Below are 24,252 nucleotides of genomic sequence, written 5' to 3'. Positions count from 1 at the left end.
AATCTTGTATAACATAAAAAAGTGTAAAATTGCTTAACTTATTTTGATGAGTTAAAGTAACGTAAAAACATGTTGTCATACCTTATTGATCATGTCATTTTTTACAGTATACATAGTGCAAATAATAACTCAACATAAGCATTCACTGTAAAAAAAAAAAAAGATCAATAAGTTATGACAACATATGTTTTTCCATTACTTTAACTCATCAAAATAAGTTAAGCAATTATACAAGACTCAACTAAATTGTTTTAGTCAGTTTAATTTGATTGTAGCCTACTTAAAAATGTAAGGCAGCAATTTTTTATAGTGTTGTAACAAAAAACGAACTTGTGAACCAAACAAAAGCTTACAAACCCTAAGCCTATTTAATTTCTTAGTTGTTTAATTGTTCATGTATTCATTTAAATTTTTGTTATGGTAACACTTTTTTGGTTATCTATCTATCTATCTATCTATCTATCTATCTATCTATCTATCTATCTATCTATCTATCTATCTATCTATCTATCTATCTATCGGAATCATCACCGATTTAAAAGTCTTCAGGGATTCTTTTCTTAACTCTGTGTTGTCCGTCTCGCTCACAGCTATTGGATTTCCAGCCATCCCACAGCGCGCAACAGGTATATGCCCCCATGCATGGGGCAGGTTGAATCTATTGCCCCGATTTCCTGTCACATGATTTGAAATAGGATCCCTACTTTTTCTGCTATCTGTCTTGTGTGTGTGTGTGCGTGTGTGTGTGTGTCTGTGTATGTGTCTGGGGGCAGCGCTGATCTGCCTTAAAGTTCATACGCTCTTAACGCGGACGCGCAGCGAGATTCTGTGACATTCAGCTGCTCACTGCTTCAGCTCCACTGACCTGACTGGACTCAAAACACTTCACCTGCGAGAAGAGAGGGAGAGAAGGTGTTCAGATCTCTTATAGCCTACTACAGAAGAGCGATGGATTCGTGGAGAATCGCAGCTGTGCTCCTTGCTGCCTGCCTCAGCGCGTCAACTTCAGACCAGTTCGATACGGGTTAGTCCTCAACTCTTATGACTTGTAACTTTGTGCATTCGGGTGGTTGTAGTAGGTCTTTTATGAGATGTTTCTTACAGTCGTGCACTGCGTTGAGCCCGCATTGTCCCCGACTCCAGTCTCGAGATGAGCGCCGGCGTGCAGCGCGTTCTGTCAATGTTCTTGCCTCGTCTTGCCTGTGGTTCAGCCGTATGAATCACACAATCCATTCAGCACTAAATCATCTCAAAAAACACTATTTGATCGCGCAGACTAAGCTTCGCTGTTTTGCATTTTGATGATTCTTCAATTAGAGACACTTTTTAAGTCTTGAAAAATGAAACTTATTCAAACTATGTTTCATGGTGTGTGATAAAGTTATTGCATATCTTGGTATAAAGAACCATCAAGTGATGGACATGGTGAGAGTAGTTAATATTGTGTCCAATGGTAATGACTGTGATGTAATGACTTGAAAAAAAAAAAAATCCCCTGTATGTATGTGTGTGTATATGTATATGTGCAATGTATTTTAATATATTCCTTTTTTTAAATTAAGTTAAATGTTAAAACTTTTTTAAAAATAATTCTTTATAAATAGAGACATCCTGGCAAATTTACCTTTCAACACTAAAAAGATTTTGTATATGAGATTTTTTTCTTTGCAATCTTAGTATATACAAGAGCTCTTAATATGCCTTATTATGTGACATTATACGTTTACATATACGTACATTATACGTATAATATAATTATACAAACATTATATGTTTGCATGCTTTAATGTATTTTTCAGGACAGATATGAAATCATGGTAAACCATAGTTTCCACCACAATACCAGTTTTGACAGTGACTGTTGTTACTGCAAAATTCTAATATGGGATCTCATTCAAAGAAAGTAAGATGCTTTCAATATGTTATGTGACAACAGAATGGTGACTGATTACCACAAGTTACCACAGTTTTATTTTACTAACAATAACCACAGTAACTATGGCATTTTGGCGGAAGCTATTGTTACCATTGTAAATATCTGTAAGGGATCTCTTTGTGTCATCATTGTCTAATTAAACTGCTCTTGGGAGTACAAAAAACCAACCTGCTCTTATTGACAGATTTACTGATCTGCCATTGATGTTCAATACTGGATGTATTGGATGTCTTTTAGTTTTTCTCTCAAACAACTTAATCTACTTGTTCTTAATGAGCAGATCATGTTCTTTTCATATGATATGTAGTAGTTGAAAGCTCAAAAACATTATTTTCATTTAGAAACAGTCAAAATCTTTTGTCCCGTATTTCAAGTAGGTGAACTTGAGACATTTAATTGTATCATAAATCAATCTTCAGCATCAGACAACCATCAATGAATTGTCTCTATGCAAAACCCTAAAGAAATGGTAATCCATAAATGTTTAGCAATGACTACACAAAGCAAGCATCTCACACCCCAGATAAACAGCAAAGAAAGTGTGACGTCTTCCAGGGTGGAAGTGACGTCAGCAGCCAGTCGACCAATCAAAGTTCATGTGTGTGACAAGACACAAAAACAATTTTAGGGAAATGTTCTATTTCCTAGTTTAATAAAAATCAGATATAAAATTTGATTATTAGGGGTCATTATCAAGCAGGTTATTATTTGAAAGGATCACTTTCTTTTTTATTGTTATAAATTTGTTAATTGACTGTTAGCTAACTTGTTGTGTTAGCAAGTCCAAGGTATACCCAACTTTTTCTCCAAAAAGCGAAAAAAAATAAATACCAAAATGAACTTTGAATGTAGTTGCATAGATGAAACTTAGTTTAAAGACATTTGCATTGATTATAATGGGAGTGCTCTAGGTTGTCGCATTGCTTCGCTAACATTGTAAGCTGTAATTTGTGTTGTGTTTCAAGTCTCAGAACCAAATCCCCTACGCTCTCTTTTAATTATTTTTTTTTAATTATAGTCTTTGATTCAAATGACAGGTTAGGCAATCTGAGCAATGCGTAAGCACATGTCCTCTATACCTATGCATTAGCAATGTATTTAAAGCTGCCTTCCAGAACCTATTCATGATAATTACTTGACTTATTCCTCTTTAAAAGTTTTTCTACCATTTTGTGACATGTGACATGGTTTATGACTAATTTTTACAGGTTTATGGCTAATTAGTGCTGTAATAATTAATAAGGCATGCAGTAACATGTCCATCCACCCAGAGGTTTTAATGTGTTGCAGTAAAAAATCATTTACTGAAATGACTTGATGGCTCATTGCAATCCTTGTGTTTCCATATAAAATATAATGAAAATCATTCAACATCAGTGAGACGATTTGTACACTTTGCCTCCAATTTGTGAATATGATTATTTGCAGCTAGCAAGATTTATTGCATGAATTAATTAGTGCATGCATTTGCTTTATTGAAGTGGTTTTAGGGTGTCACAACTCACAAGTCATTGCATGTGTTAGGCTCTTAGGTTATTGATATCTGATGAGTGAAGAGACATTTTGTTGCGCTTGTCTGTGTGATTGGATGTATTTATACTTGTGAATGATGAAACACTTTGCATTTTTAATTATGTTAGACATTTGAAAGAAAGTGTATGTCATCTGTGTTTTTTCATTAAAGGTGCTGTAAGCAATTTCTAAGAAACTGTTGATATTTGGAATCAACTCGATTCCAAAATACATGCAATGGTAGACTAAATGTCTCTTTATCATAGCTGAAGTGAAGCAAAATAATGCTTCGTGAAAAATAAAGTGAAGATGATGAACGACAAGGAAGAACAAAAAAGCATCACATGAGCATCACATCAGCTCCAGACAGACAATGACACTCAAAACAGTCCTGTTACTATAGCTAACATTACAACAACAGCATATATTGGTTCTGGATTCAACGAAAGATTGCGATTCTAAACAAAATAACACTTAATAGAGGTTATGCCAAAAAGGTCAATTTTGCGGTTTATTGATTTTTAAAAAATAATCTGAATGAAAAAAAACCCGGTTTGAATGAATGATTCAATGACTCCCTCATAAATACTTCTTGTTTCATTACTGAATGAATTAGCGTTTTTGAACAAATCTCTTGAATGAATGATTCAGTACCAAAAACATTTTTGAACCTGGTGGTGTAACAATGTAATCGACACAATCGTTATTTGAAGCGCCATGTTACTTTCAAAAGGTGATTTGCTCTATTTTGATCAGTACCGTAGACAGTGTTTATATATGAACTATAAACTTTTATCCCAGTACTTCTGTGATAATATGAATATTTGTAACACTACTGTGAAACTGTTAGGGCTGTCAAAAGATTAATCGCGATTAATCGCATCCATAATAAAAGTTTGTGTTTAAATAATATATGTGTGTGTACTGTGTATAATTAAGTTTGTATATATAAATACACACACATGCATGTATATATTTAAGAAAAATGTGTTATTTATATATAAAATATAAATTATTATAAATTAATATAAATATATACAGTATATGTATGTAAATATTTCTTAAATATATACATGCAAGTGTGTATATTTATATATACAAAATAATTATACACAGTACACACACATATATTATGTAAACACAAACTTTTATTTTGGATGCGATTAATCGCGATTAATCTTTTGACAGCCCTAGAAACTGTGTGGTTGAAAAGACTGTTTGTGAATTTGTCTTTTACCCATACATGATAACTGCTTTCTCTGGATCCGGAGCAGCGCAAACACAGATTTGAAATGAGATCGCATGGGTGTTTGAAATGAGATTGCAATCTTTTAATGATTGATCGGGCAGCTCTAATTAACGCGGGTCCTAAAGCTCTTGCCTGATCATAACCCTTCTTTTCCCACTGATATTCCTCTGAGCTTTTCTCCTTTCTAATGTCTTATCAGCCATCTCTCTTTCTACAGTCTTTCTTCAGATCTCCCTCTTGCTCACTCTTTTCTCGTCCCCCATCATGAGTGGACACGCCCCCTACTGCTGATTGGCTACTAACACAAGTGTGTTGTGGTGCTGGGTCCGATCCAGTTTCAACAGCGTTTCTCAGAAATCGCTTACTGCACCTTTAACATAGGGAAATGCATTATTGTTGTGCCTTTTTCTTGATATTGCATGAATTTAAAGCTTCTGCTCCTTTGCTTTTAAACATATCTAAGAGATATGAGCAGGTTGTACCTGCACCTTGACCAGGCCAGAGACCAAGTCTGTATTTCCTCAGACAAATATATGTATTAAAGGTGCAATAGGTGATTCTCTACAGAAACATTTTTTTGTTATGCTGGTTTAAAGTCTCCTCATATCCTGATAGCAATCACTATGTTAAGCTGTCTAAATGTATTTTTATAAATTTATATCATCTGTGCAAGGCATAGGACCACAAAATGTTCATTCAATCATTGCATTCGGTCTGAATGAAATGAAAGCATGTGTTCCCAGTAAGTCAATTGTTCACGCAGACGTCATATGTCATCAGCGAGTTCACGTATACGCTGCTCAGACAGAGCGAGAATGGAGCAAACAGTTGTTTAGGTTTGTTATTGTAGTAGCTACTGTTACTCACTGTACTGTAAAGTTGTGAATGGTGAATGACACATTATGTAATCCAATAACGTTGTCTCTGGACCTCTCGCTTCTGGTCTGTGCACGTTCATGTGTTTTGGAGGAGGCTTGGCTTTGGACGGCGATTTGCAGGGATCGTATGCTTTCAATGCTAGCAGGCTAAAGTTAGCATTTCCCAGATCACCTATTGCACTTTTAAACGAATAGAGTTTTATTCAGGGACTTTGAGAAGAAGCATCTGTGTCCAGACAGGCGCTCATGTAAAGTGGATTTGGGTTTAGTTAAAAGATGTTGTTGACTGGAATGCAGTAAGTGAGCTAAAAATGACAGATGCATATTTCCCTCATATTTTTGCTGTTAAATGTGAACTTGGTGATGCTTGTTTGCTGTGTTTTTCTATGCAAAGCGTAGCAAATGTGCTGATTGTGAAAATGAATGGAATGGTTATGGCTGAAGGGCAAACCGAAGACTTCAAAGCATCAACAACAATGTAGCTTGAGTTATTAAATCCATGTCATGCCTTGTCTGTCGTGATTGTTTCGTCTTTCATCTCGTTCAAAAGTCGACGCAAGCACCATGTGGCTTATTGGTCCTGACCAATCATGAGAAATTAACATGTTATCTGAAATGAGATCTCTACTTAGAATCAGCACCGTTTAAAGTCATTTTTGTTCTTGAGTGTGTGTGATCAACTGAATCAGCATTTCATCTACAGACACTTAGTTCACTCTTTGACTAGATTTCATCTAATCTTGCAAACGTATAGCCGAAAAGATTGGGAATTCCAGAACGCAACCTCAGATGTTTCTTCAGTTTGCCAGTTGTGTTGAGCAAAGATCCAACATCAAAATACTGGTTTATATTTTCTCCAAACTGTCATCTGTTACAGGAAATCTCAACCAGTCAACTACATCACTGTCAGTCAGTTAAAGCGTGCTAAACCCACGATATGCTGCCGTTGCTGAAAGTGTTAAAGGAGGATTTGTTGCCATATTGCATTAGCGTCTTCTTAACAGATCCTTCATCGGTTCTGGAATCATCTTTCTCTCCTGCCATTGCTGACTACCTCTCTCCTCTATCTTTATTTTCCCTCCATCTTTGTCTTTCTCTCTTGTTCTCCTCCTCTTTTTCTTGCCAGGGCTGTTTGGGTCCTATAGCTCTTGCCTGGTCATAACCCTTCTTTTCCCACTGATATTCCTCTGAGCTTTTCTCTTTTCTAATGTCTTATCAGCCATCTCTCTTTCTACAGTCTTTCTTCAGATCTCCCTCTTGCTCACTCTTTTCTTGTCCCCCATCATGAGTGGACACGCCCCCTACTGCTGATTTGCTACTAACACAAGTGTAGTTGCAGCTCCTGTGCTTTGTCTAGTGTCTTCACTCAGAGTCGCTCTGACAGTGAAGTATGGTTTGGGAGGGAAACAGTAGCCAGGTGGTCGGAAATGTGGGACTTTTGGAACTTTTGTGCTTTTTCTTTGTCCCTTCAACCACTTCCTTTTTTCTTTCTTTTTCTTTTTATGTGTACTTGTTTAGAAAGCACTGCTGCATTGACCCACTGGAGTTCATGACTATTATTTAAAGACTGTAAATGGATGGTTTATTTTTTTAGGGATTACAGGTTTTCTTTTTTCTTTTTGTTTTTCTTTTGTTTGTTCTTGGTCATCCACATCAAATGCTGTCAATGCTGTTATTTTGAAGCCTTGGCTAGTTTTTCCAGTGAAACTTGCTTGTCATGGCATGTTTACGTTAATGCATATGTTTGTATGTTTGTGTGAAAGCATTTCAAATTGTGTCTTGTCGAGTACACCAGAAGTTCATACAATATTCTGCTCTTTTTTTTTTTTTTTGGCTTTACCAACTTTGTGTCATACTGTGAAATCAATTTTCTTAATACATATTTTTGTTTAGTTTTCTAAATATTGTTAAAACAAAATACATTTACTTGAGACGCAAAATTTCATGAGATATTGAGTGTTTTAAGGGAATATATTTTGAATTAAGTTTAGGTTTATTACATTTTTTTTGTCTTACCTCATTGGCATTTTTCATTGTTTTAAGCATAGATTTATGCTCAAAATAAGAAAAACTATTTGCCAATGGACTAAGACAAATAAACTTAAATTATATATTTTTTGTTTTTCTTATAATTGTTCTTGAAATTAAATAATAAAATAAAATTAAGTTTATTTGTCTTACAACATTAGGAATGTGTATTGTTTTTAAGCATTAGCATTTTTTATTGTTTTAAGTATAAAGTTTATTTGTATAAAAGTGATATTTTATTTGCCAGTGGACCAAGACAAATAAACTTAAATTATATTTTTTGTTTTACTTATAACTTTGCATAAAATAGAATACAATGAGAAAAAATTATAAAATAAAATAATAAAAAAAACATAAAAAATAAAATATTAAAATTGAAACATCTCGTGCAGTCTTGCTTCTCAAGTAAATATATCTTTCACTGTAAAACATGGCAAAAAATAAGAGCGATAACACCAAACAAATGAGACATTTAATTAAAGAACAACGCTATCAGTTTAGTGTGGATAGCATTGCTCAGATAAGATGAGAAATATTTGAGATCTTTGACTGTTGCTTGCTGGCTTTTGGAAAGAGTGCAGTTTGAAACATTCAGGAGAGAAATCTCAAAAGTTGAAGAACACTAGGAGAAACTATAGAGATTTGTTTTTCCTAGTGGCTGGTGTTCCACTAGAAGGCAGATTTGTGCAGATTTCTGATGTATAAATAAAGTGATAATGATTTTGAGTCAATACAGGGACCCTCATAATGCCGAACCACTGGACCGTGTGCCCACTCCCATATCTTTCTGTATCTGTGGTGCAGAGGTGGTTAGCTGAGAGTGCTTCTTCTAATTTAGCAACAGAAATACCCACATCAGAGGCTGTCGTTTCAGAGGGCACTGGCATTCCTTTGCTCCCATACATTTCCCAGAAATCCTTCCACCCATTTCCTGCCAGCATATCCTCACATTTACACACAACAGGCTGTAATTACCCACCCAGCTGATCCGATCCAGAACCAACCACTGAGAAACATGGAACACAAAGATGCCTCTGTATCCAAGAGTGACACAGTATACAGGCCGCGTTGCTCCTCTGGACAGAGACACAGCCTGTGGTCGGTTCTGTCAATCCCTGTTTCTGACTCTGTTTCTACGGGAAACAGCAGAAAATAAGCAGGCAACACGTCGTGTGTTAATGACAATACCCGAACGCCAAGTTCGGCTGGGACGAGAGGTGCCTAAAGAGGCTAAATGAACTCAAACACTTCTCACCCAGTTCTACCAAGAGATTATCCGAGCAGTTTGGAATTAATATTAGAGAACAATGAAAAGAATGTTTTTTTGACAAAAAATATGTAGCAGCACAACTGTTTTCAACACTGATAATAATAAGAAATGATTCTTGAACAGCAAATCAGAGATTAGAATGATTTCTGAAGGAACGTGCGACACTGAAGACTGGATTCTGTGAACATGTTTGTGTGATAAATCGTTGTTTGATTCAGTTGATTCACTGAAAGATTTGATTGATTTGTTTGCTTCAGAAATGAATCAAACTTCCAAATGAATCTATATTGTCTTTTCCGAGCATTTTATTAGAGACAAGGTTAATACTGAACCACAACCCTTAAGCTAATGGTATGTGGGAGTATACGAGAGGTTTATGATGGTCATCTATGTCTGTCTCTCTTTTGTTTGATGTTACACCATGGGTCAAAGGTCAAGCCTTAGTTGACCTAGGGATAGTTAGAAGCTCCTGTTCTGTACCTAATGCGTGTTCAAACCAGTTCACCTCCTAGCTAATGTGACATCTGCAAATCATTCCTTTTAAAGGCCGTTAAAAATTGTTTTATCTTAGGCTATGATTTAATCTACATGTTTTCTGTAGACAATAAACACAAGCCTACTGAATGTGTTTTTAATTATTGCTTTCTCTAGTTGTTGATGACTTCGCTACCACCCTTTTAGTTAGTTTAACATTTGCATTTAGAGCAAAGGGCAAAACTCGTCTCGACTCAGCATTGTTATTTTTTTATTTTTCATTTTACTATGCACAGCATATTTTTTGTTTTGCTGAAGCTATATCCAACACTGTTATTTTCTCAGAAGTATGCAAAGGTCAGTGAGAGGGGAGAGAGACAGACAGCGGGAGAGAGATTGAGATCTGCTTAACCACCATCACGGTATCCAACATGCTGAGATATGTCAGATGCCTAGTTCAGAAAAATATCCATATTTATAAACATGAATTTGGAATGTGCTTGTATAAAGTTGGCGAGAGAGAGAATACCTCAACCGCCTCCCATGCTGCCTTTTTCTGTCTGAGGCCATTTATTTTGGCTCAGGATGTAACAGCCCATGCCATCCGCTCACGACTTCCTGTTGACCTCTGATTGGTGTTCTGTGGAGCCGGTGCAGGTCAAAAGGTCAACTATATCTATCTACTGTCAAGTAGGTATGAGTCAGGATGATCGACTAGTCGTCAGTCAGTTAGTGAGATTGATTAGTGATTTTTTTGAGCGGTAGTACTTTAAAGGGGACCTATTTTGCTAAATTTACTTTTACATGGTGTTTGAACATAAATGTGTGTTGGCAGTGTGTGTTTACACAACCACCCTATAATGGTAAAAATCCACCCACTCCTCTTTTTGTAATCTCCATAAATCATAAGCAGTGTCTCAGAACAAGCCATTTGCATATTCTAGCCATGTGATGTCACAAATGCTTAGGTCCTGCCCACGACTGCTGACAGACTCCGCCCTATTAGCATAGACCCCGCCTTCAGTAAACTGTACACAGACCGCCATGTTAATTCTTCGGCAGAGCATTTAACAGCAGCATTTAAGTAAGAAATTTGTTCTTATTAAAGCTACTAAAGTTTTTCAATCAAGAGCAGTGAGTTATTTTTTTTCTTTTGTTGTTTGATTCATATTAACAGCATACATAGCAGTAGGTACTGTATATTACGCCGCTTTCACTTTAATACACAGATCTAATATACACTTGATTTCTTTCCCTGCTGTTTATGTTCACAAGCATAACTGACTGTTTATGTAAACTGTAAACTTTACATAACCTTGTGTGCATTTGACAGTTTAAGCGCAATAAGACGTGAAAGAGAATCCGTCTGGCTTCCAGCTCGGATCAGAAATTTAGACTGATATGGCTTTAAAACGCATGTAGATAATAAACTTCCATGATGATGAAGAACTGCAATGTCACGTGAGCTTGATCGCGATAGAGATGATAATCAAAACCAAACAGATGTTTTTCAGAGTATTGGAGGCACACGCTCTAAACAGAGTATTGGAGGCAGCAGCTCATTTGCATTTAAAGATACATGCATGAAAACAGCATGATTTTCTTTCCACTCAAAAATGGGCATTTACAACATGGTATAATAAATTATCTGTGGGGTGTTTTGAGCTGAAACTTCACAGACACATTCTGGCGACACCTGAGACTGACACACAAGAACAACATTTGCCTGAGGCGATAAATGTAAAAACGTCTCTGAGAGGGTCTGACAGTGTATGTGTGCTGTGTTTTGGCATGCTAACAGTAACTATTGGATTGTTAGCATGTTAAAACCCTCTTTAATGATGCAATAACATAGTTATGTTGTTCAGCTTTCAGTTTTCATGAGTCAAATCCAGTCATTTCAATAGGAATCCACACAATGTGGAATCTTGAGAGCGAAAGATTTCGCCACACAGATTTCACTCATGTTCAAGTTTGTCACGCGTATTCACCGCACTGATCAGCAAAAAGCTGCTGGGTTTGGAAGTGACTTCTATGTGAGCTGTACTTCATACATCACTAAACTACTGACAATAAACAATGGACTTTTTTGCCAGTGGAATTTCACTGAAATTACGCTAAATTCATCTCCTGTCTAAATTTCATCTCACTGAGCCATCGAAGCACCTCTTTCGTAACCAATTAATCTCTTACATTTTGGATATTTTAAAATTGTTCATCTATAGATACATGCAGACAAATGTTTTTGGTCGATGTGTTGCTTCTCACTGTTTTTTTGTTGTTTTTGTTTTGTCTTTTGGTGCCACCATGTGACTAATTGTTCTGGAGGCACAGGACAATGATATCATGGCACAATGAATCCAAAAAATAATCAAGATTATGATTTAGAGAGGTAAATAAATAAGAGAAGACGGGTCCTCGAGGAACAACCGTACTGTACGTTTGCCGTTGATGATTTTACATGACAGTGCATTGAGAAACATGGAACGTATGTTTCCGATTGTTTTTCTGTGAGACGTGTCATGTTCCTGTTTAAATTTGAAAGGCTTACACTTGTTTAATCCATACTATCACTCGTCACCTGTCCAGGATCCAGCTGTCAGGGTGTGATTGCTCAGTGCCCGCAGTGCGATAAAACCGAGTGGAAAAGTGAGTAACTCCTGTCCTCCTTTGAATGAGCTGATAAAACCTGACAGGAATGATAGCTGTGTAAAGAGTGGCAGTGGGGGAGAAAGAGAAAGAGAGCGACACCTCGGTTAGGTTTGTCACATCAGCCCTGTCTAATTCAAAGGAGCAGTGGAAGACAGCGGAACATTAAGCTGTCAGGCATTTGTACCCATGTCAGGAAGTGTCTGTGGATGTGTGCCTCTCTATTCATGATTAGATTCATTATTAAATCACTGAAAAATGCTGGTATAACTATGAATTTAATATATAAGCCTTTTTTTTCCCACTGATTAATATAATTAATTATCATTTAATACATAAATTTTTTTTAGGGATATAATAATTAAACATAATTTAATAAAGCATTTTTCATTGATATTATCACCTTTATTTATTTATATATTTATTTACATTACTTTATACAGTACAGATATATAGGTCCCACTTTATATTAAGTGGCTTTATGTACTTACATTGAAGTTAATAATTTGATACAATGGACTTATTGTGTACATACATGTTTTTACATTGTACTTATAATAATAAATTATTATTAATAATAAAATATCATTTTAATATATAATATCAATCAATGAATTTTTTTTATATATTAAATATTTAATTATTAACCATTTCTCTCAGTGATATAATAATTAAATATCATATAATATATAAATCATTTTTCATTTATTTTATATATTAAATTATATTTAATTATTAACCATTTTTCAGTGACATAATTAAATATCATTTATTATATAATTTTGTTTAAATTACTATAGTTATTAAATGTAATATATAATCATTTTTGTGATATCAAAATTTAATATCATTTAATATTTAAGCAAATTGTCATTGCATTTATATATTAAAAGATATATATTTTTATATAAATGAAAAGAATGGTTTCTGTAATTAATTATATTTAATTGTAAAATCAATTAAAATGTTTATTCATTAAATCATTAAAAACATTTTTTTAAATGATATTTCTGTTGCTACCATTTTATAAAAGTCTGATTTAGTGATTTTTAAGGGGTAAACTCACTAAACACACTGCCTCTTGTGGTTTATTGCTTTAATATACCATCAAACCATCTGTGGATTGTTTTGAAACATATTTATATTCACAGAAATGCTATAAAGCTTGTAGCCACACTTTCTTTTCATGCCATCACTGTAACCGACACTAATAGAAGCTGAAGCTACCAAACATGTATCACATCTTTAGGATCTGCCACAAAATTCAGGATCTGCCACATAAGAGGAGTGTTTCCCTTCATTACATCTGTAGCCAGCTCTCTCTACCTCCTTCTGCTTTCACTGTCCTCCCTTTTACACGCATCTCTGTGATTTTGATCTGACAAATGTTACGCTTGTGCAAGCTTCACAAGCTTCTTTTCACTCTGACATTTGCAAATGCCTGCAGACAGAGCTTGTCATATTCAATTGGATTTTTCTCACACTTTTCCTCTCTCTCTCTCAAATTCAAATTCAAAATTGCTTTGTTGGCATGACAATAAATAATACAATATCGCCAAAGCTTGGAATACATAGAATAATAATAAAAACATAAACACACAAAATAATAGAAGAAAATATTATAACATAACTTAAATTTAAATAAACAGTGTAACAAATTAGAACATGTGAACTCTCTCTCTCTCTCTCTCTCTCTCTCTCTCTCTCTCTCTCTCTCTCTCTCTCTCTCTCTCTCTCTCTCTCTCACAGAAGAAAAAAATTGGTTTATAATCGAAGCTGTAGCAGAGCCCATTTGCATATAGGGAGTGCCTGGAAAGTGCTCTAGGAAAAATGCAAAAAAGCATATGAAAATTGTTTAAGATAATGACTGTTTTCCAAACTACCATTGGTTTGTTTGGGCTAAATTAAAATGCAGCATCTAAAATTGTTGCGGCGCTTTGCAAAAAAACAAACAAAGCTAAAACAAACAATTGTGCCACCAGCATGCAAATGCATCTGTCTGGACGCTCAAGGCCATGAGTGTAGTTATCTACATTGCTGATCCAAGCAAATCCTCGTCTGAAAGTAACAGCGTTTTTTTTGTAATGGGTTGTTTCAGTTCACTCTATGGGATAATGAGATTAGAAGGTTCTTTGAAAGTCTTCGAGAGGCTTTTTATCTTTGTCCGGCCATGTAATGGAGCCGAAAACCTTTCAAATGCGCCAGTACTGCAGTTTATTCACTAGGGCTTCTTAAATGGTGGTAAAGTCAGCAGATGTTCGGCAAACACACTGAGGAGATGCTACCAATTGTACTTTGTAGAAACTGCCCATTATCTGAAGGAAGTCCTCTAACGTTCCCACATCTCTGAAGACCAAATCTGAACCTTTTCAAACAAGCAAACATGTACTTATGTGGTGTTTTGTACAGCTATGATTTCAAAAGCCATGACCAATATCATAATAGTAGGATATTGAATTGCCACGGAGAGGGATGTGACCTGTCCTGTGAACTCCCTCACTTTTATGCGAACATTGACTTTGGTTCTCCGCCACCGGCCAGAGAGCTCTAAAGGAAGAAGAACAAGGCAGAAAATAAAACCGTCCTTCCCCAAATACACTTGCTCGGAAGCCCAGAAAGACTTTTGTGGCAAAGAAGCAAATTGTCACCTTCCCTTTTCTTTTCGCGGGAAACTGTGACATGGAACAACAGGAAGACTATTGTGGAGGGTTAGATACTTGTGGTAGGGATGAAATGACTTTGTGTTTTGCAGTTCAAGCTAACTTGCAATTAAATGAGATTTAAACTATTTTATTCCTCTCTGAAACTTTCAACTGTGTTTCATTTAGTCAAAGTCATTTAACTTGAAAAGAGCCCATAAACTTTGTGATTCAAATGGATGGTTCACCTAAAAATAATAATTCTGTCATCATTTACTCACCCAAAGTTGTATGACTTTCCTTCTTCTGTGAAACAGAAAAGAAAAACTAAAACAAATGTTCATACAGTGAAAATGAATGAGGTCTACTGTTGTTTTGGACCCCATTGACTTTCATTATATTGTCAAAAACAATTCAGTACTCAAATTGACTAATTGACAAATCATCTTCTTTTGTGTTCTACAGAAGAAAGAAAATCCTACAGGTTTGGAATGACATAAATAAATGATGTTTGGGTGAACCTTCCCTTTAAGGCTTCAGTTTGTGGCCTTTTCGATTACTTATTTTAACTCCGTCAATCTTGTTGGTTTCTTTTACTGGTTTCCTGTGAGTTTTTGAAATCAACAGGGTTCAATGGCTGGCTATCTTAACTCAATGCTGGCGTAGACTCTTTTCTGTGTATTAATAGGGATGAATGAGGCCTATTCAGTAGCGGACCCATAGAGTGCTTCCTCAGGTCCGATTTGAGCAGGTCACTCTTAGTGCCATGTAACTGGATCTCCAACTTCTCAATGGATCCATGAAACTGATCCCGTTCTCATGGAGGACAACAGGGATGCCCTGGACTTTCTTTCTCACGCCTCTCTCTCTCTCGCTATTCCATCTGTTTCTCTGCTCTTTTGTTTTTTTCCCCAGTATCTTTGAGCAGTTGAACTGAAGCGGGATTTACTGTCAGGCAGTTGGAGAAAGCAAGGAGATGTTGATGATTGTCTGTCTTGTGTTGCTTCTTTTTTTTTTTTTGGTTTCAGATTATGAAAGGCGCGTTTCATATGGTGTTTCTTTAGCGAGGGATTGTCGAGGAAGCCGACCTGATATGAGGTAACAGAAGGATACCAATATCAATATCCAACAAAAAAGAAAGGAGAGGAAAAAATGTTAAAGTGATGTGAACAATGCTGACTTGTCTGCAAGGATTTCAAAAGTTGAATGAGTGTTTTATAGCAGGGGTTCCCAAACAGCTATCTATATGACAAATGGTTAATGTTTAAAGGGTTAGTTCTCCCAACAATTTTAATTCTGTCATCATTTACTCACCCTCATGCCATTCCAAACCCACAAGACTTTTGTTCATCCTTGGAACACAAATAAAGATGTGTAATGAAATCTGTGCCTCCATTGACAGTCTATGCAACTACCACTTTGACGCTTCAAAAAGTTCATAAAGAGATTGTAAAACTAATCTGAATTGATCGGTTTATTCCAAATTTTCAGAAGAAACACAGTCGCTTTATATGATGAACAGATTGAATTTAGACTTTTATTCACATATACATATTGATCAGTAAATGTAAACAGAAGCTCAACTGTACTTGCTTGACTCACGAGAACAAACCTCATTGGTTCTTGTGGAAGCTAAAACGTTCTGCGTAACATGAGAATTAACCTCATTGGTTCTCGCTCGTCAAGCGAACATGCTTGAGCTTCCGTTTATCACAACTGATGTGTGAGTTGATTAATGTTTATGTGAATAAAAGTTTAAATTAAATCTGTTCATCATATAAAGCGATCGTGTCTCTTCAGAAAATTTGGACAAAACACTTGATTCATATCGGTTTATGATCTCTTTATAACCTTTTTGAAGCATCAAAGTGGTAGTTGTATGAACTGTCAATGGAGGGACAGAAAGCTCTCAGATTTTATTAAAAAGATATTAATTTGTGTTCCGAAGATGAAAACTTCTACTGGTTTGGAATGACATGAGGGTGAGTAATTAATGACAGATTTTTTTTCCTTTAGTTTAGTTAAACCTATTATTTGATGTTTGTTAACCTTTCAAAATATAATTCTTTTTTCAAAATCTCTACATTTACAGATGTAGGATATTCCTATTGTGTGTAATTATTATTATTTTTTAAACTTCCTATTATATTTTGATAAAGCTTGCAATTTGTGGATGAAAAATCTCTCCTACTTACATTGAAGGAGGGACCTGATCCATGCATACAAACCAGAATATCATAGACATTTGTGGTTTGAACTCTTTTGACTTGAGCCCTTAAGTAATTATGTTGCAACCACCCTGAACACCCAAGAAAACCACTCAAACACTCAGAACCCTATAGCAACCTCATAGCAACACCCTTACAACCTTGTGGAAAGCTTTGCATTGGCAAGTACCACTCATATTTTATTTAGATCATGTACAAATCTAGTTTTGTTTATAATTTATTGTTTTAATCCTTAACTTTTTGGATAAAAGCATCTGCTTAGTAGATATAACCTCATAATTGCTCTCAAAACAGCTCTTAGAGGCAAGCTCTTACTTTACAACTTGCACGAAATATTGGCCACAGATGGTGGATGTTTGAGCAACACGCATGCATGCGCTGATTCTCTCCTAAGGGAAAAGGCGAAAAGGCGTGAGATTATTGAGTTTTTTGGGCAATGTCTGTACCTGCCGTGTGTGTGGCAACCACTCATCTTCCTTTTTATGGAGTGAACAGGTCCCACACTACATTCAGTGTAATTAGTTTTAATGAAAACACATGGCTCGGAGCGATTTTCAGACTTTTTTGAAAATTAAAGTGGAATAAAATTAAATTAAGTATTTCTCCCCAAACCTCCTCGTCCCATGTTTAATTGGAGCTTCAGTGGAGCAGTTAAAATACTATATAGGTTTGGCATTCATGTTTGGTTCACTGCAGGCAGTGCTATCAAGGAAGAAATGAATTTACATTTATCTTATTTTGCATTTTATTTGTTTAATCCTTCTAATGTTCTAAGGTTTTTTGTCTCCACCTTTTGTTTTCATATTACATAATTATGTTCAGAAACACATTGAAAATGTTGCTGTAACAACAGTGCCTAAAAACCTCATTCTCAGATGCTGTCATCATGTACAAATCTCTTTTATGTTTAAAAACTCTTTGTAATGTTCTCTCGCGTGTTTATTATGTCTAATTATCAAAATTAAAGAATGGAATCCTGGACAGAGTTTGAAAAACATCTATGTTCGTTATAAACTGAGACTAATAGTACTAATTAAAGTTGGGTTGGGACGGTCAACTAGTTGTTATCTAGATTTAAAGTGGATGAATTTGGGGACACAGCTTCTCAGAGGATGTGTTAGCATGTGGATCCAAACAAATTCTTTGCTGAGATGCAATCTCTGCTGAGATGTTGTGGCTCTAAGTTAATTCAGATTTCAAATATGTTTTTGTGGATCAAGTTAAAACTAGACCTTTGCATTCTGTTCCATTGAGAATGAATGCAAGAAAGTGTATTTTGTGAACACTTCCTAAGAAACCTGTCTGATCCCACCAACTAGCCAATTTTAAAAATGTCATTTTTGTACATTCCTAATACTCATAAGTGTACCATGGTATTACAATATGTGTTTTGTTTTATACATGGTACAATTGTAATGCACTGCTTTTATGCACATGCACATTTCCAATGTTGTTTCTTGTTTTTCGGGGGAGTTTTATCATATTATTTGCAGTACCTTGGAGTGGCATGTTAATACCATGGTAAAAGATGATAATCATTCAGTGCAATAGTTTGTATCAACGTTAAGGAAAAAATACCATTACTGTACCATGGTTATTTCACAGTGTTTTTGTAAGAGTATATGTGTATTAGGGGTTTAGAAAGATTGACAGTTGTGGCCTGCTCCTTGTAATTCTTGAGAATTGACTTGAGCTCAATTCTCTTGGGCAACAGTGCAGAGCTTTGAGAAGGAATGAAGTATACGTCTGTTTATATACCCTTGATTGATTTAACTATTGATTATATGTACATGTTCCTCCCAAAGGAGAGAGCTCCATTGAAGACAGTTGCCAAAAACAGTGCTGTTCTCCAGTATTTCTGTTCTGAATTGGGGTTGTTTGGCCTAAAGTAATATGAGACAGAAACTGTGCTGTGGTGTGGCCTGTAATCACTGTTTCTCAGTATCAGAGGGTCTACCGTTGCACACACATGCCCTTCAATGCACCCGACACATGTCTGCCTGCCTAAAACCACATATAATTAACATTCTTGCAATACCAATAAACCTGAGCGAAAACAGGGCGATCCGAAACAGGTGTGAGTTTGTGTGTGCACGTGTAATAATATGCAACACAGATCTTTGAGGTGTTACAGGCAAGTGGATCCAAACTTTGATCCAACTTTCCTCTGTTCTGGCCAAACCCAAAGCTTGTACGAAAGTCAACTTGGATTTCTAAAATTCAACTGAACTCCCATCAGAGAAGAGATGTGGTAACATAATCATTTCTCATTTCTCCAACCAATTCTGATTTGACAGAAACAGTCCTGATTTGAATTGCACATAAAACCATGATCCTGTAACCCAGTTATCCATAGAAACATCTGGCAGGTTTTATAGGATAACACAGTGAGGGAACATTGGCTGATAACCCTAATATTTATTAAATCATAGAACAGAATCTATAGCTGACAGCACTGATTATTGATCGCTCCGTTGTTTTCTCTCTTGCTAACAGCTTAAACATATGCTTTACCCCATTGTAAATCACACTCTAAATGTTTTTAGGGCCATCTGGGTGTTGTAATGTTGTGCAGAGTAGGAGAATGTAGCCTGTGCTTCACTCTTAAAGGGGTCATATCATGAAAAATCCCATTTTTTCTTTGAACTTTTTTTCAAATATATGATGTCAATATACTATGTAAACATACTGTAAATTTAAGTAATTACTCTAATTACCAACCCAGGCTCGGTGGAAAAAAGTCCCAGTGATTACACACATGCTTCTTGCAAGCTTCACCACACTTTCAAACTGAAATGTCCAGTTTTATTACGTTGGTTGTTGTTTACCACATCAGAAAAGTCATGCATATCGAGCTGGTGAAATGTGCAAAATCATGCACTATGGTAAAAGTGTTTTTGGGTTCATAACATAGTATTGTGCAAGGAACACAAAATAAATCTTTATTAAGTGATAATCTCCCTGTAATCATAATTTGTGTGAAAAGGAACAAAAGTTGTTGGTGTTTACTACCACTGGTGTTCATTTCATGTTTTTGGAGTTTTTCTAAAATGTAGAGCTACGTTTTTCCAACGAACCTGTGTTGTTAATTCATTCAATTTCATTTTATTTAATTTTATTTTAAAATACAAAACTTCCCAGTGCAAACTATATTGGATCTGACAGCAAACCTGTAGGATCTGAGACTTTTCCTAACAACCCAACTGTGGGGGAATAAACAATGATATGCAATGTTAGCACATGTCTGTAGCGTTTACAGGTGTGTGATTATTAGCAGAGAGGACTGTGGCTGTGTCCGGAATCGCCCCCTATACCCTTAAATAGGGCACTATTTGAGGGGACAGACATTTTGTTGTGGTGTCCGAAACCAGAGTGGACGTTATCGAGTGCACTCTTTCAATCTCACAATAGACCGCAAAAATGAGCGTACATCCGATGTACACTCAACGGCTAGAGAATAGACACTGTGAGAGTCGCGCGCCAAATGAATTCCTGCATCTGACCAGAAGATGGCGCTAGCTGAATCATCCATCCATTTTGCAAACCGCTGGTCCAATGTGGGTACAGCGTAATATCACACAGGTATAAATTCCTTTTAATTGATTATTAAATTGTTTAATTAAGGTTTACATAGTTTCCATGACAGAGTTCAAGATACATATTTTCATCTTACTACTGGAGCTGCCAGTTTGCCAAGTTACAAATAGTTATTAAACAGCAAGCACAAACTATGCAAATGCATCACTCGTTTTCATTCACTCCCTCGAGTGAACTATATTAGTGGAGTAATGTAGGGAATAGTGAATGAGGGTATAGCGGGCGATTTCGGACACAGCCCGAGAGTCTTAAATGAGTGAATGATTCAGTGATTCACTCATAAAGACGGTCACTTGTTTCATCCGTAAATGAAATAATCAGTTTGGTTGAACAAACTATTCTATTTCAGTCAATTGCCACCACCTACTGGCGTAACAATGGAACTTGTATTAAAAAAGTTATGATATGACCCTTCAAGGCTCGAAATGAAATCTAGATTCACTGCAGTAGAAAGTATAGTCAGTCCTTCAAATTCAGTTTACCAGAAGTGATTATTCTAGCAGTTTCCTTTCTTTCCAGATTGCGTCCTTGAACTCCAGACGAAGGGGTTTTTAATGGGTAGGTAGCGCTTAAAATAATCAAGGATCTGTAGGCGGATATCCGTTGAGAGGTCTTGATGTAAGAGAGAGGGTGCAAATGACACAAGCATGATGAGATCCTGTGGGAACAATGAGCTCTAGTGTCCTCTCAAATCCCACAACATGACGGCAGTCTACAGCTTAAAACCGCTCCCTTTCTTTCACTCCTGCCGTGAATGGATGGGGAGAACAAGAGGCAGAGACAGAACAGAAGATGATGCTGAAAAGGGAAGAATGCTGTGGGAAGAAGCTAATTCATGCATGTTTTCACTGCCACATTGTCTGTATCAGTGGTCTCTGTATGCTAGCTTTCGTAGGAGTTGTTTCACTCAAGCATGCTTTTATACAATAAGAATACACCCACATGCTGCCGCTCACTTTGCCGTTAGAGAGAGTGCACTATTGTGTTTATTATCACAGCTTTGAAAATCCTGTTCATGTTGATATATGCAGATACTGAGCAAGTATACAAGGGAATTCAACTCCAGTGTCAGGACGTTTGGACCGCAACTATCTACAACCTTTGATAAAGCTGACAAGTTAGACTGCATATTTTAGCTCTGCAGTGTACATTAGTACAGTGTACATTAGTACGCGCTTACACAACCCACACATGTCTCAGGTTCCCGTTGTGTGTTTATATGCAGGTTCATCTGGCAGTTAGGGTTGCACTTCAAAGGCTGGCTTGAGCTGTTTTGGAAAGTGAACTTGAACCTAGCGTGGGCGCTATCTCTTTGTTTTGCTGTTAATTTTACGAGTCTTGGCTTTGTGACCCCCTCCATAACAAAAGGAAATGTAAATTAAACCGGCTGTTACCTCACAAGCTCGACTCAGTTTGTAGGGAAAATTGGGGCACTTGAGGAGAGAACAACGGCAATTTGACCATTCCTTTTTTTCTTCCACTATCTGGCTTTTTTATAGGCTCTTTGTTTGTTTAGTTCTGTTTCTTTCTCTTTTGTGTTACCTTGACTTGTGCTTTATCAATTCAGACGTATCTGACTCAAACAAATCCACTTTCGAGCTTTTAGACCTAAAATCAACTATTCTTATCACACCTTTTACAGAAGAATACCATGGCATTACTACGTTTTCGAAGCATGATAATACTGTGGTATATTTTGATATAGGCCTACTACAGTACCTTGGCGTAACATGTTTTTGACCTTTCAAAAGTTTGGGATGGGTGGGATGATTTTTGCTAATCTAGGCTACATTTATTTGATCAAAAATACATTAAAAACAGTAATATTGTGAAATGTAAATTCCTGTGATGGCAAAGCTGAATTTTCAGCATCATTACTCCAGTCTCCATGCAGTGTCACATGATCCTTTAGAAAACATTATCATATGCTTATTTGGTGCCCAAGAGATATTTCTTATTATAATCAATGCTGAAAACAATTGTGCTGCTTAATATTTTTGTGTAAATTGTGCTAAAAAAGTAAAAGAAAAAAAAAATCTAGCAACATTATAAATGTTTTTATTATCACTTTTGAGCAATTTTATGCATCCTTGCTGAATAAAAGTATTAATTTCTTAATATAAAAATATTACTGGCCTTTGAACGATAGTGTAGTGTTCACAGTATAGTTTTGAAAACATTCAACCAAAAAATATTTGTATATATTTAATAAACATCTGGTCTTTTTGTTGTTGTTGCTATTGCAGTTATTTAAATAATTTGTAAATTAAAGGTACTCTCATTTGATTTGATTATTTTCTATTTTTAATTGGAACTTAATGGAATCAAACAAAAAAAGTTCATAACAAATACATAATAAGCCTGTTATCAGTACAAAAACAGCTTCACATTATATAACACTTGAGTTAAAACTTGGTGCCAATGTACTTTGTAAATACCATGGTACATTATATGAAAATGATAATCATTTATGACTATTGTATATACTGTATGAAATCACCATTGTATTATGTGATTTCATCACTGTCCCATGGTACAGCCACAATAAAAAATTTTTGTAAGAGACTTTTGCTCTCCTTTCATCTGCGTTATTCCCATTTGTTTACTTTCCTGTCAGGGTCGGTTTGAGGTGGTGTCAGTGGCGTGTGCTAAGTTAGTCTGCCGTTCCCACTTCTATTTATTTAACCTCTTGTGGTCCCACTTTCACGTCGCAGCTCATGAAGCTTTCTTTCCCCTTTCGGAATGTGAAGATGAAAGATGACAGCAAAGCCTTGTGGATTCTGTCACAGTTTTCATCCAGCTGGACTCTGTGAGGCCAGATGTAGCGTTGGAGGATTCCCACTGCAAGAGAGGATGTCTATGCATGAAATAACAATTTCACAGTGTCAGGCACTTGTGTGTGTTGGCCAGCCCTCCAGCTAAACCTCTGTGACTGCTCATTCAAGAACTTTATTATTCATCACCCAGAGCCAGCTCATATACATCCATTTAACTTATTCTTTCCGTTGAAACTCCTGTGGTGGTTGATGATGTTACATTAAAGGAACAGTTCCTCCAGAAATGAACATTTTGTCATTATTTACTCACCCTCATGTCATTTCTTTTCTGTGATAGAAACACTGTTTGCCATACAATTTGATAAACATATCATAAAAGTTCATATGATTTTGCCTCCTTGGAAAAGAGCGACTTGGACAGTTTCAGAGATTTGTGGTTTTGAACAAATTGAATGACTTTAGGGTGATTTATTTTGTGGTGAACTATCCTTTTAAACCAATAGTATGCATTTCCCATCTCTATTGAAGACTTTAAATTTATTCTCACCTTCCAGGTAAATTGCAACAAGTAGAATTACCTGTTGGCTGCCTTAAGGCGTTTCTCATTCTATTTATACCCTTCAAAGGCGGCACATGGAAGCACACACTGCTTATTTTTCCCATTAAAGGAAACAAGATTGAATAATGTGCTCTGCATAAGTGAGTCTTGGAGAGGATAGAGAAGGTTCAGTCAGGTTAATATTGATGAGCTCCTCTGAGATGATGAGCTCCTACTGATTTTACAGTATCTCCTTCTGAAGTTTGTTTTTTATTTTTTTAATAGAAACTACTCAGATAGGTGATACTTTTCTTAAACTGAGTTAAGAAGATATATTAGCTTCAGGTAAAAGTAGTTCACCAGTGGTTCTGGAATGGGTTTGCTTCAGAACTACAATCTTATACTGTACAAAACATACTGTGGTAATCAAATAACCATGTTTATACTTGCAATTGAACCTATTTGAAGTAGTCTGGA

The 24,252-nt window shown here is 36.0% G+C and overlaps 1 protein-coding gene across 3 annotated transcripts in view; it reads left to right on the top strand.

The window, feature by feature from the left end:
• The first annotated feature begins 589 nt into the window (after positions 1-589).
• The window catches only part of kremen1 (kringle containing transmembrane protein 1), a 66,679-nt gene continuing 43,016 nt past the window's right edge, over positions 590-24,252 (top strand). Inside the window, exons 1-2 of one of the 3 annotated variants that reach the window (XM_084115677.1) lie at positions 590-626; positions 774-1,024. In XM_084115677.1, coding sequence (XP_083971803.1) covers positions 949-1,024 — 76 coding nt within the window. In that variant the 5' untranslated portion in view covers positions 590-626; positions 774-948. Of the gene's footprint in view, positions 627-723; positions 1,025-24,252 lie in introns of those variants that run through there. The other 2 variants (XM_084115678.1, XM_084115679.1) reach the window with 2 other exon arrangements.

Source organism: Abramis brama (genome assembly GCF_963993115.1).
Source record: "Abramis brama genome assembly, chromosome: 5".
Lineage (NCBI taxonomy): Eukaryota > Metazoa > Chordata > Actinopteri > Cypriniformes > Leuciscidae > Abramis > Abramis brama.
This window is presented reverse-complemented; position numbering and strand designations above follow the sequence as displayed.